Consider the following 14,054-nt stretch of genomic DNA (forward strand, 5'->3'; position numbering starts at 1 on the left):
TCAGTGGTGCTTTTAGTTCAGGAGACATTTAGTGAACCTGAACATACAGGTTCCTTGGAAATGTTTCTAGAGCCCTGTAACTTCGAGTAGTGTGTTAGAGGAGTTTTGTTGGGTTAATAACAGTGGCTTTTGATAAAAGAATCAAGCTAGTCATGTTGGCCACTGTTAGCTAGCTACTGGTCTGATCAGACACTGGCAATTTTTTCCCCCTTTTGTCTTAAGACTCCTCTAGATCATTTAAATTGAGACTTCATTTAAATCAAGACTTTGCCAGTGTAGATCAATGACTTTTTCTAACCCTTGTGCATTTTCTTAATTTTAAGATTCTTATGCAATCAAGCTGTCTCTGGCCTTGGAGTGTGCAAGTGGACTTGTGACTGCATTTGGCCTCCTAGCTCTTGTGATTGTAGTTCGGGAACAGTGGAAGACTCGCAAACAGAAATGCAAAGTTTTAGACAAGTGAAAGTTGAGCAGCTTTAATCTAGACAAATTTACTGTGCTGTCAGCAGTATTGAGCAACTACTGATAACTTGTACAAATGTCGAAATTGCATAGAAAGTCTTTTTGTGCTAATAAAACTGCTGTACAAACAAATCTGCCTTAAAAATACACCCCTGATTTACATCTGGGTAACACTGAGTGGTAAGCATGTTGGGTCTTGTAAGCCACTTTGCTATACTGCTGAAGTAAAATCTTAAATCATAAGTGGGAGGGATGCTTCTAGATTAGGGCTTGCAGCAGGTTACCATTGAAGATGATGGAAGGACAGGAATGATTTGCTCAATATTCAGCATGAAAGTGTAACATGTGAAACAGGCAAAGCATTGAAAACCGCAGCAAGAAGCTTAAGGTAAGATGAAAAACTCACCCCCGATATTCAAAGGCATTTCATCAATCAGGACCGGCACCTGGCCAGTTAAATGCTACATAGCCGGTTATCTGCCAATATTTATCGGGCCCACTGAATATTGCCGGTTCATGGCTAGCAGATAGCTAGCTATATTGGGCAATATCTGCCAATGTTTGGTGCCACTTAACTTTAGAAGCCATATTTGGCTGCGTACAAGGCAGTTCTAGCTTTGGCCAGTTTGATTTCAGTGCTGATTATGAGCTTGGACGGTCAAAGTCAAACCGGCTAAAAGTAAACCGGATATTCAGTGCTGGTCACCAGAAGCGGCCCGGCATTCAATATCCTGTTTGAATGTCAGCCTCACAGACAGTCTTTAGTGTGGCACACTGTGGGAATTGCTCACTCATGCTGAAATGGTCCTTCACATTTTTCCCAGGAAGCTCTGGAAATTCATTTTGTGGTCATTCCTGCAGATGTTACTCACAAGTGTGACTATGATAAACTTCATGCTTTTCAAAGAAGGATTAATTTTAATAGTACCTACAGCATCGAATATTGTTGAAAGGAAACTTGTGTTCAGTCCTCAATTGTCTTTCTAGAAACTAGGTTCTGGTGATCATGAGGACGGTAAAAAGAACAAAAGTTGCATAAATTTTGAGTAAAATAATGTGGTTGCCATGTTCATTCACTTTCATACATAGACATTATGTGTAGGTGATAACCTCTTTTATTGGAGAAATAATTCATTGTTTGTTTTAGTTCCTTTTTCTATATATTTTTTGAGGGATTTAGCTCGTACATTCTATTTCATATCAACTATGTTAAGTCATGATTCTCCCTTAGATAAACTGTCCTTTTTTTTTTTCTTGAAGGATTTCAGAACTATTTTATTAATGCCAATGTTTTAGAAACTAGAAATTTGTCATTTTTATGCCTCTCTACTTCCCTCTTCCAACATAAGTTTGTTTATAGACTGCTGGTGAGAGAGAATCAGGTTAGAACACTTATAGGGCAAATTTTTGTTGTGGATCATATATATAATTGCCCCCTAAGACCTGAACTTGGGACAAAGCTTATACTGTGGCCCTCATCAGCTGATGTGAACAGATATATCAACAGGAAACATGCAAATGACACAGAAAAAATAGTAATTCATAGATGCCATCTGCTACTCTAAAGGCATCTTACTATTGATTAGAGTATTCACATTTGAGTGTACTGTTGTTTTAAGATCGTCTTACTCATCACTAATGTTAAAATGTCTGCCAAACAGGTGTGTTTGAATAATCAGAACTGAAGACTGAAAATTAAGAATTCTTCAGTCTAAATTACTACTCTGCCACCGTGGATGGTGAATTTATTCCACCCCTCCATCACCCGCAGAGTGCAATTTAGAAAGGAAACCAAAAGGATTAGTAATGGAAATGGAAGTATTCTCCTTCTCCTCTCTTCCCTTTAGAAATTATTATGAGTAAAACCAAGGCTTAAAGCAACAGAAGTGGCATTCTTCCAAGAGCTGTATGCTTTTCAAGTCCTCTACGTGTCCTTGGATACATAAATCTAAACTACTATTCTATCTTCTAGAAAAAAAAAATCAATAAAACTACACCTATGCATGTGCCAATTTTGTATTGAAATCAACTGATTGCTATTCATGACAGAATGGATAAAAAAAAGCTCAGCTGGATATAAACCTACCTACAGAAAGAACAAAAGAGCCATATTTAATATGAAAATACTGATTCTAATTCTTATAGAAGAAAAACAATCTCTTGTGCCTAGCTCTGTGAAGGCTACTCATGTAGATCCAGAGCAAACTCCAGATTTATTAAATCACAAACCTGTTGCCCTGTTGAGTTAAAATACAGAGAGGTGGGAGTCAGGATTTTAACACCTGTTGATCATAAAGAAACCAGCAATGCTTGCCTGTGGGTGGCCATTACTGCATTAATAAAGTGATTTAAATGCGGGCACATTTATTCATTCACTAGTAATGAGTCCATCAGCAAAGATGCTACAGATTAACAAGGCAGTTAATAATGTCTATAAAAAATATAAAACCAAATAAAAGAAATTAATAAGGGCTCCATATAGAAGATGAGAAACAGAATATGAAAGAGATTAAAATAACCCCAGGATAGAAATAATACACAAGAAGCCAACCTTGTTCAATGGAAAACAAATTCTATCAAAAAGAGGTCATGATAAGACAAGGGAGCAGATCCAGGAGTAATGTTAGAAAATATTTGATTATTGAAAAGGTGATAGGTGCAGGGAATGGCTTCCCAGTCAAAGTGCTGCAAGCGAAACAGTAAGCGAATTCAAGAATGCATTAAAGATATGCATTTGATTGAAAGGAAATTGGAAATATATGGCATTTCCTCCATTGTTTCTAACCCAAACTGCAGGAAAAGACCCAGCATTAATATGTATGAAAAGACACACACCAGCATGACTCTCAGGTTAGGAAAGCCAATACCTTTCAGGAAGAGCTATCCTGCTGCTTGGGGTCCTACCTGTAGTCAGCCTATTCCTAGCTGAGTCTTGTACTTCTTAGTTCCTGTTTCCTGATTGATTCAGCAGGGATTAGCCCACAGCCAGCTTCAGCATGTATGCCTTGCTTCGGGGTTGTTTTCTATTGCTTCAGTTTGTCTTCTTGTCCAGCCATGCATTTGATTCCTGTTTTTGCCTTGCTGCATGATGGTTCAGGATTCCAGCATCATGTCAAGCTCTTTGTTCTCAGTAGTCCTTACTTGCCCTTTTGTGTTGGATGCACTTTTTGGAAGTACAGTGGCATTAAGACTTACCTTGAGCAATCCTGGCTCTTATCTTGACCTACTCTAGTATTTCATAGGGAAGAGCATTTGTGTGCAATAAATATGGTAAATGTCAGCAACATACCCCATGTTATCACACAAAAATTAGCAGAAACATGAAGCTTTGCAATTTATTATTTGCCGATAATAACACACACTCTAAGAGAGTGTGTACTATTTGCAATGAGGGCACCCATTGTGCATATGTGAACTCAAAAAAGTTATAGTGGAATTAGAAAAGGTCAGTGCATATTTTCTAGCAAAAAAGGTGCCGGTACTCAAATGGCAGGCCACCCTTCAGGGGTGGGAGTGATCACTGAGGGACCCACCTCACAATAGCCAGGCCCCCTGCAACCAGTAACAGAACATATGATAAGGCAGAATTGTTGTGTAGAGCCTGAGATCTTCCATTAAAACTTGGAGACCATGGGTCAATTTTAGCAGACAATGGAAAAGGTGCCGGTACTCAGTACCCCCAAGTACCCCCTCAAAAAAAGACCTGGAAAAGATGCAGAGAAGGGCGGCGAAAATGATAAAGGGGATGGCACGACTTCCCTATAAGGAAAGGCTAAAGTGGCTAGGGCTCTATAGCTTGGAGAGAAAAGGCGGTTGAGGGGAGATATGATAGAGGTCTATAAAATAATGAGTGCAGTTGAACGGGTAGACGTGAAGCATCTGTTTACGCTTTTCAAAAATGCTAGGACTAGGGGGCATGCGATAAAGCTACAAAGTAGTAAATTTAAAACTAATCGGAGAAAGTTTTTCTTCGCTCAATGTGTAATTAAACTCTGGAATTCGTTGCCAGAAAATGGGGTAAAGGAAGTTAGCTTAGCAGAGTTTAAAAAAGGTTTGGATGGCTTCCTAAATGAAAAGTCCATAGACCATTATTAAACTGGACTTGGGGAAAATCCGCTATTTCTGGGATAAGCAGTATAAAATGTTTTGTACTTTTTTTGAGATCTTGCTAGGTATATGTGACCTGGATTGGGCAGTGTTGGAAACAGGATGCTGGGCTTGATCGACCTTTGGTCTGTCCCAGTATGGCAATACTTATGTACTTAAGACCCTTTTACTAAGCTGCAGTAAAAGGGAGCCTGCGCTAGCATAAGTACGTATTTTTGATGCACGCTGAGGCCCCCTTTTACCGCAGCAGGTAAAAGTCTGTCTTTTTTTTTTCTCTCAACAAGAAATGGCCATGAGGTAAGTGAACCACTTACCACACAGCCATTTCAGGGGGGGAGCACTTATCGCCATAAATTGAGCTGGCGCTAAGGGTTCCCACACTAATCTGGCAGTAACCAGGCATCTGCACGATTACCGCTGGGATAAGCACCAGCACTACAAAAATAAACAATATTTTTGCAGTGCTGGAAATGGCACATGCTGGGGGTGGGAACTTCCGCTTGGGCTCCTGCAGTAGCCGGGCAGTAGTTCCGGATTGGCTCGCAGCAAGATCATTGCTGCGCGCCAACCCTTTAGTAAAAGGGCCTCTAAAACACTGAGGTGTTACCTTACAGAATAGTGCCTAAATGCAGTTAAGTGTGTAACTGCCATTTATTCCCATTTCCTGGACCTATACGTCTAGCTCCATCTCTACCTGTTTTCAAATCTATGCTGAAAACCCACCTTTTCACTGCTGCTTTTTAGCCCCCATTAATTCCCTCACCCGTAACTGTCTTGTCTGTCTGTATTATTTAGATTGTAAGCTCTTTTGAGCAGGGACTGTTTCTTTGTATCAGGTGTTTAGCGCTGCGTGCGTCTGGTAGCGCTATACAAATGTTAACAATAATAATAATAATTATTATTATTTTGGCGCTTTTTGTTTGAGAACTAGAAGTTACACGCCTATTTGACACCTACTTGTGGTGCACTATATAGAATTAGGAGGTATAAGCATAAAGAAATCTGTATCGACAGATCAAAGAAAATAATGGAAAAAAAGGACATGTTCCCACCTGTATCATTCAATCAAGCAAAGCTTACAATTTATCTTAAATTAACCCAGAGAGAAGAATATCTGAAACAATAAGTCAGGACTTAATTATGGGCTATTAGGTCTCTTATGAGCTATCCCAATTTAGACCTCGGCCCTAAATCACCACTTCGTCAATCATCTATTCTTCTCATAGGATAAACCTTTAAAGTCACAGTCCTTTAGGGCCCCTTTTACCAAGCTGTGGCAAAAGGGGGCTGGTGCTGCCGTTGGCACGTATTTTACATGTGTGCCGAGGCCTCCTTTTACCGCAGCTGGTAAAAAGGAAGTCTCGCTTTCCTACTGGAAATGGCCGTGTGGTAAGTAAAGCAATTGCCGCATGGCCATTTCAGGGGGAGCCTTACCATCACCCATTAAGGTGGCGGTAAGGGCTCCCGCATTAATGCGGCGGTAACCGGGCAGCGCATGGCACTCCCCAATTACCACCGAATACACTCTGGCAGGGGCGTAGCTAGACAGCAGATTTTGGGTGGGCCTAGTCAAGAAGTGGGTGGGCACCAAGTGTTCTTCCCCCTCCCCCCCCCCCAATGCACTGAGGCCAGTATCAGCAGCTTAGGAAGCTTAGACTACTGAAGTGGAAAGCAGTGTTTTCAGCACCATCAGGGGGAGGTCTTCAGCTGGCAAAGCTTGGGATCCCCACTAGCTAGTACTAAATATGTGCTGCTGTTGGGTGGGCCTGAGCCCTAAGTGGATGGGCCCTGGCCCACCCAGGCCCACCTGTGGCTACGCCACTGCACTCTGGCGCTACAAAAATAAAAAAAAATTTGTAACACCAGAAATGACAGCACGCTAGGGGTGGGAAGTACTGCCGGGCTGCTGCAGTAGCCCGGCGGTACTTCCTTTATAGCGAGCAGTAAGCTCGCGTTGGGCTTACCGCTCCTTAGTAAAAGGAGCCCTTAATGAGCAAAACACATCTAAAAATCATTATTTAGTGAACAAAAAAGTTAAGCAGCCATTAAAACATGCAGGCAGCCATTCAAGCATGCAAAATTTTGACTCTATGCAAACCACCAAAAGTTGTATTGGGCATTCCATCCAAGGGTTGTCTCAACAGCGTTTTGTAACACTTGCCTGCTTCTGGAGTCTCAAAACATTTAAAAAACCAGATCGCACAATATCCCCACTCACAAAAGAGAATAGCTCACACAGCATTCAGTGAGGGCAGAACGCACAATGTCCCCATTCACAAGGGAGCACAGCTCACATGGCATTCAGTAACAGCTATTGACTATATTGGTCAATAAAGGGTGTTATGGCAAATCCTACCCTTGGGTCTAACACAGCAGTGCAAAGCACTTGTATCATCAGAAGTACTGAAAAGAGCAAACCAAGCTCTGGAAGCATTCAGAATAGGAAGCTAACAAACTGCTGGCCTAGGAATCGCAGGACAAAGAGAGACGGTATAATGTAAGACACTGTGCTGTAAAAAGATTGCTTGCAGCAAGAGAAACTTCAGAAAAGCTTGTGGAGACCTGTAGCTGGATTTTGTGTTACTGTTTGGAATTTAGAATCCAATGTAGCGGCTTCGAGAGGCTGCCAGAATTTACTTTTTAGACTCTGGATAGGAGTAGGACGTTCTTTTGTTATCAAAAGGGCTTCTATACTAGTTTGTTACTGTTTTATACGGACTGAACTAAATGGTGCAGTTTTTTTAAATGTCAGATTGCATTGGACACACTTGGACTTTACATTATCACAACAATGTACATAAATAAAACACATTAAATAAAACAAAACTGCATCTGTAATAAAACAGTATTCTGTGCATCATTTTTTCCCCACTCATAGCAGGCTCAATGTGGCTTACATATTATATACAGGTACTTATTTGTACCTGGGACAATGGAGGATTAAGTGACTTGCCCAGAATCACAAGGAGCTGCCTGTGCCTGCAGTGGGAATTGAACCCACTTCCCCAGGACCAAAGTCCACCACTCTAACCACTAGGCCACTCCTCCATTCCATATTTAGAAGCTGTTATGATGGGAGCATTACCTTTTTAAATTAAAATCTTAGGGATAAATTATTAGTAACAATTACTGCAATTACAAACATCAAGATGGCTCAGTGTGAAATAGTTTATAGTTTATGTCTTTATCTCCAAGTTCATCTTTGTATCTTTGTCAACATCTAGTGGCCTCATTGAGGAACTACAATATGATCTGAAATTATTTTCCCTGCATTGTCACATACTGCCTACTATAATAGAGAAAACTCTCACAATCCAGTGAAACAACAGGCCAAAGGTTGACAGGGGATGGAAACAGTGATGATAAAATCAGTAATATCTATGGAGCTCATTTTCAAAAGAGAAAAACGTCCAAAAACTGGTATAAATCTGCATTTGGATGTTTTTCCTCACAAAAATGTCCAAATTGGTATTTTCAAAACCAATTTTTAAATTTTTTTCTATGATTTATGTATTTATTTATGTATTTCATTTGTACCCCACAGTTTCCCAACAGTGTCAGGCTCAATGTGGCTTACAATGCACCACAGAGGCAGACGCCAATGCAGTAAAATGAAGCAAATACAGCAGAAAACCTACAAGAGATACTGGGGAAGAGTAGGAATGGATGGAAGGATAAGGGAAACTGTGAGGGAAGGGGGATGTGTCCAAATATCTCTAGATCGATGCACTTCCAGCAGTGGAGACACATGAAGAGGCATTGGGATAAGCACTTCCAAATAACATGGTCTTCAGAGATTTCCTGAAAATTAGATGATCTGTGATGGTTTTTATGGTCCTCGGCAAAGAATTCCAAAACTGAGTGCTAATGAAAGAGAAGGAGGTAGCATACGTGGACTTGTACTTGATGCCGTTGCAGTTAGGAAGATGAAGGGTAAGATATGAACGGGAGAGTCTGAATGTATTCTGAAGCAGCAGGATGATGAGATCTATCATATAGCCAGGTACTTCACCATATAGGATTTTGTGAACTAGAGAGCAGAGTTTAAAGGTGATACGTTCTTTGACAGGAAGCCAGTGTAGTTTATTTGAGGGGCGTGGCACTCTCAAACTTGGACTTTCCACAAACCAATCTGGCCGCTGTATTTTGGGCCGTCTGCAGTTTCTTAATTAGTTGCTGTTTACATCCAGCATACATTCTGTTGCAGTAATCCAGTAAAGATGTTTGTCAGAAGTGCGTTCAAATCACAAGGGGATTTGTAAAGGGTGGGATCTGGACATTCCTAACATTTGGACATTTTTCAGCCATAATGGAACAAAACAAAACCATCCAGGTCTAAAACTAAGATGCTTTGAGCTGGACCTTTTTTTTAATGAATAAAGTACAAAAAGGTGCCCTAAATGACCAGATGACCACTGGAGGGAATCAGGGAGGACCTCTCCTTGCTCCCCCAGTGGTCACTAACCCCCTCCCACCCCCCCCCCACCCCCAAAAAAAATGTGATTAAAAACATTACTTGCTAGCCTTAGATGTTATACTCAGGTCCATTAGAACATCATGCAGGTCCCTAGAGTAGTCTTGAGGTAGATGCAGTGCACTGCAGACAGGTGGATGCAGGCCCATACTTCCCCCACTACCTGTTACACTTGTGGAGGAAACTGCAAGCCCTCCAAAACTCATCAGAAACCCACTGTACCCACATATTAGGCTCCCCCTTCACCTGTAAGGACTATGGTAGTGGTGTACAGTTGGGGTAGTGGGTTTTAGGTGGGTTTCGGGGGGGGGGGGGCTCAGCAGACAAGATAAGGGAGTAATGGTGAGATGTGTACCTGGGGGCATTTTATCAAGTCCAACTCAGTGCCCCCCTAGGGTGCCCTATTGCTTTCCTAGGATGTCTGGGGGACCAGTTTACTAAAAATGCTGGCTCCTCCTACATCCCAATGGCTTGATTTTGTGTGTTTTGCATTTGGACATTTTTTTTTTCCGAAAATGGACCAAAAAACTAAATGTCCAAATCACAAACCTTGTTCAAAACAGTATTTTTGAAAAAAAAAAAAAGATAGATGTTTTTCTTTTTTGAAAATGACCTTCTTTCCTATTCAGATTTTGGATGTTGGACTTAGGCATCTTATCAAAAATGGCCCTCCACATCTCTCTTAGTTGTCTTGTATGATTGTTTCCCCTTTCCTATCAATGAATTGTAGTTCCTTTTCCTTTTTCAGCCTTCCTTATTGTTTTTTTCTTGGATTGTAAACTGCCCTGTTCTGCTTGCCAGTATTGTGCGTTACAGCAAGTGCAAGTAAATCATAAACCATAATAGTGTATCTTTTTGTGTCATGTTCAGAATTTTGTCTCTAAAAGCAATTTTCACCCTTACCTTGATGCTGGTTCAGGGTGGCCAACACAGTTCAGCTGAAGAGACCAATGTATAAAAGTACACTCACTTTGCAAAAGTGTGATTTGCGCAATAAAAAGGGAGAAAAAAATGACCATGAATGCACAAAAAAAATGGGAAAATGTAGTATTGATATGATTTTTTTTTATTTAGATTTTGCTTTTCAGTGGTGGCTTAAGCCTAGTCACTGCAACAATGGAATTAGCAGTAGTAAACTTTAGTGTCTAATCCACTATATGAACATCTAAGTTTATGTCAATTTAATGAGGTGCTTCAAAGGAAAACCATGCAAAGAAGTTCTGTGTTGTCAAATCTTGCAAAAATGGGCTCCAAAGAAGTGTAGTTCTTTTAAGGCCCCTGAGCCGGGGTTTCAAGCAGCAATGGCCTCTTCATGTTAAAGAAGTCTCTGGGCCCATGTCAGAGGCTCCCACCAGGAGTGACGGGAGGAGAGTTCAAGTCCCTAGAGAGCTACCAGGCCTTTTCGGACCCTCCTTTCATAGTTCTGGTGTAGTACTGAGGGTCAAGTAACACCATATTCACAGTGGCACTGCTGGGACAGGAGTGGGGATCGCATATACTTGGCTCTGGGCTAGGAGTGACCTTGAGAAGCATACTAATCCACCAGGGACTTGAAAACTCCTAGGGGACCTCTGACATGGGTTCAGCAGTCTCTTTGAGACACCCACGAAGTGGGCCATTACAAAAAATGTTTGTGTGTTCCCTTGGAAAGGAATGTGTGAGATTCCTAGCCACAGCAATGTGAAAAAAAAAATATTTCTCACACACTTTTCCTACAGATGCAGAGTAGCTAGGAACTTATTTAAATACATAAATAATTTTGCAGAAGAATGGAAGCTGACCAATGACAAATTTCATGGGTTAGTACATTGGTCCCTATCCTTTCTCTCTCAGCTTGCTTAATGTGCATTTTTTTCCCAATGTGATCAACATCAAATGCATCTGACTCTCTCCTCAGTCTACTCTGACCAATTGTTATGCCAGCCTTTGGTGCGGAGAAGGATTCTTTAAAAGTGGACTAACACGGCTACCACATCTCTCTACTCAAGAATGGAAGAGGAAAGAGGAAAAATGTGCTGGGGAAGCTTCGGCTGACAGCAAATGCAAAAACTTTACATAATGATGAGGTAAAGGGCCTTGAATTTGATATACTGCATTTGTGTGGTACAACCAGAGCACTTTACATTTATTATATGCAAATAATTTTCCTGTCCCAAGTGGGCTCACAATCTAAGTATTTTTACCTGGGGCAATGGAGGGTTAAGTGACTTACCCACAGCCAGAAAGAACTAACCCAGTTCCCCAGCTTCTCCACCCAACGCACTAACCATTAGGCTACCCCTCTACTGATGCTGTATATGTGGGTGTCAGAAAGAGTAAGACAGTGTGTGTTGTATTACTGTTTATATGAAAACATAACAAAAGCCATACTGTGTCAGACCAAGGCCCATCAAGCCTGTCTCTCATGGTGGCCAGTTGGGTCACAACTATCCTGTAGATCCTAAATAAGCTATGCCTTTCCCAAGAATACCAAGCTAATTTTTCTATTGAATTTTCCTCCAGGAACTTGTCCAAATCTCTTTAGAACTCAGTGGGTGGAGAACCAGGGGAGCCTAGTTCAAATAAATGTAACTTTGTGTAAGTCTATGTGCTTTGAAAATGAGCACCATAGTAACATAGTAGATGACGGCAGATAAAGACCTGTCTGGTTCATCCAGTCTTCCCAACAAGATAAACTCATTGTAAGAGATAATATATATGTAGACCTGTCCTTGCTTTGTCCTTGCTATTTTCAGGACACAGACCATAGAAGTGCGCCCAGCACTGGCTTTGCGTCCCAATTACCAGTGTTGCCACCCAATCTCCACTAAACGTCTGTGGATCCATTCCTTCTAAACAGGATTCCTTTGTGCTTATCCCACACATTTTTAATTCTGTTACCATTTTCATCTCTATCACCCCCTGCAGGAAGGTATTCCAAGTATCTACCACCCTCTCCGTGAAAAAATACTTCCTGACATTATACCTGAGTCTGCCCCCTCCCCCCCCTTTCAACCACGTCCTCTAGTTCTACCACCTTCCCATCTTCGGAAAAGGTTTGTTTGTGGATTAATAGCTTTCAAATATTTGAACATCTGTATCATATCACCACTGTTTCTCCTTTCCTCCAGGGTATACATATTCAGGTCAGTAAGAGGCGTATTTTCAAAGCACTTAGACTTACAAAGTTCGATAGTAACCTATGGAACTTTGTAAGTCTAAGTGCTTTGAAAATGAGTCTCTTCTCATTGGTGTCTGTTGCAGAGGCTGGAGGATTTTGTTGTAAGTGTCCAGGAAGTGTGTCATGGATGTGTCTACATGATTAGCACACACTAAAAATGCTAGCGCACCTTTGTTGGGTATCTAAAGTACTGGTAAATATAACTTTAAATCCAGGACAAAGATATGTATATATGCAATGCTATGGATTTACAGCCTGTCTCACTAACACAGACTGCTCAATAACTACCGTGGATTCTTTTGGATTCATAACAAGTAAATGAAACCTTTATTAGAGGAGCTAAATTCTACAATGATTAAGGTATATACAATGATTACACACAATAATGAGAAACAATCATAAACAATCATTACATCACTGGTCTCTACATCTAAGCAATGCAAAGAGTTATTAGACCAGGAAATGAAGCAATAATACAGGGTCATAACAGGGTCGCTGTTATGTACACATAATTTTTTAAGTGAATAAATATAAAACAGTTGGTATCCTCATCCATTCTCCTCACTTTTTTGTGTCAGCAATAATACACTATACATACAACATCACTGATCAGGAAGCTCAGGCTCTTATCTCATCAGCCGGGAGGTCCGTTGCGGCGAAAGCTCAGAGTCTCATTAACCAGGAACAAACCTTCTGCACGACACGTCTGCCCACATGAACCTCAGAGTTTCACTGCAAGGAGGGCCCCTTTTTATTTAGCTCTTAGCTCATGTCCAGAGATAAGGAAAGTTACAGAATCTTAGGTCTGTGGGAACGTGGTCACATGCTCTCCCAAGTCCAGGTGGCCAAGCTGGGCCTGGGAAACAAGTGCCATCCTCCCCTTTGCATACCAAATTAGTTAGAGCTGTGTCTTATCTTGTGCATTCCAACTTATTTTCACACAATCAAAGTTAAACAACCATTTTTAAACAGAATTACTTCTAATCAACAATACAGACCCCGAGTGCACTGGTCGGTCCAGACAGGGTTGAAAAATAATCTTTAAAAGTCACTTCCATTACAATATATAAGTAAAACATGATAAATTACTACACAAGAAAGATGCAAGCAATTTTTGGCTATGTGTTAAGAGATTTTGTTGGCTACCTTTTTCATGCGATAGCCTTGTAAATATATAGGGGCTGATATTCAAAGCAATTTAAATGGTCAACAAGGCTCCTGGCTGGTAAAATCACTTGTTCAGGACTATCCACTGATACTCAGCAGGCACTTAACTGGTTAGTGCCGCTAAATATCACCACTTACTGCTAAACTCAAAGCCAGCTCATCTATGGGCAGCCGGGTATGGAGTCAGCACTTATGTGGTTAAGTTCCGATATTAGCTAAGTTTAGTGATTAAGTTAGACCACATAAAAGTCAGTCCTATATTCATGTGATGTAGCTTATGCAGTTATATTCAATGCCAGGGGCCTGGCATTGAATACCTGAGAATAATGCCAACAGTGGCTAAAAAACACTCACCACTGCTAGCTGAATATCAACCCTATAGTTTCTTATGTAGAAATTAGATATCTGTCCTTCATCCCAGGTCAGTTATGACCTTTTTTTTTATTATTTGAAAAAGTTGGAGGTTTCCAACTTTTTCAGACCTCAGGCTGGGTGGGTGATGGTTAGAAAATTCAGGTGTCTAATTTTAAGCCTTTTTTTTATTATTTACCTTTATAGATGCTTACTTTTACTTTTCCCCCTCTCCCCCCCCCCCACCCTTGATTGTGTTCTAATGTAAGAGAGGTTATTTGTTTAATGTTTCATTTCTTTCATTTCTTCTTTATGTAACTTTTACTTTTGTTA

At 40.8% G+C, this 14,054-nt stretch overlaps 1 protein-coding gene across 1 annotated transcript in view; it reads left to right on the forward strand.

Moving 5' to 3' along the window:
• Positions 1-14,054, forward strand: part of LOC115468466 (zona pellucida sperm-binding protein 4-like) — a 69,403-nt gene that overhangs the window by 22,450 nt on the left and 32,899 nt on the right. The window contains exons 12-13 of the mRNA XM_030200206.1: positions 324-850; positions 10,941-11,109. Coding sequence (XP_030056066.1) covers positions 324-463 — 140 coding nt within the window. The 3' untranslated portion in view covers positions 464-850; positions 10,941-11,109. The remainder of the gene's footprint in view (positions 1-323; positions 851-10,940; positions 11,110-14,054) is intronic.

The sequence above is a fragment of the Microcaecilia unicolor genome, chromosome 4 (assembly GCF_901765095.1).
Source record: "Microcaecilia unicolor chromosome 4, aMicUni1.1, whole genome shotgun sequence".
Classification (NCBI taxonomy): Eukaryota; Metazoa; Chordata; class Amphibia; order Gymnophiona; family Siphonopidae; genus Microcaecilia; species Microcaecilia unicolor.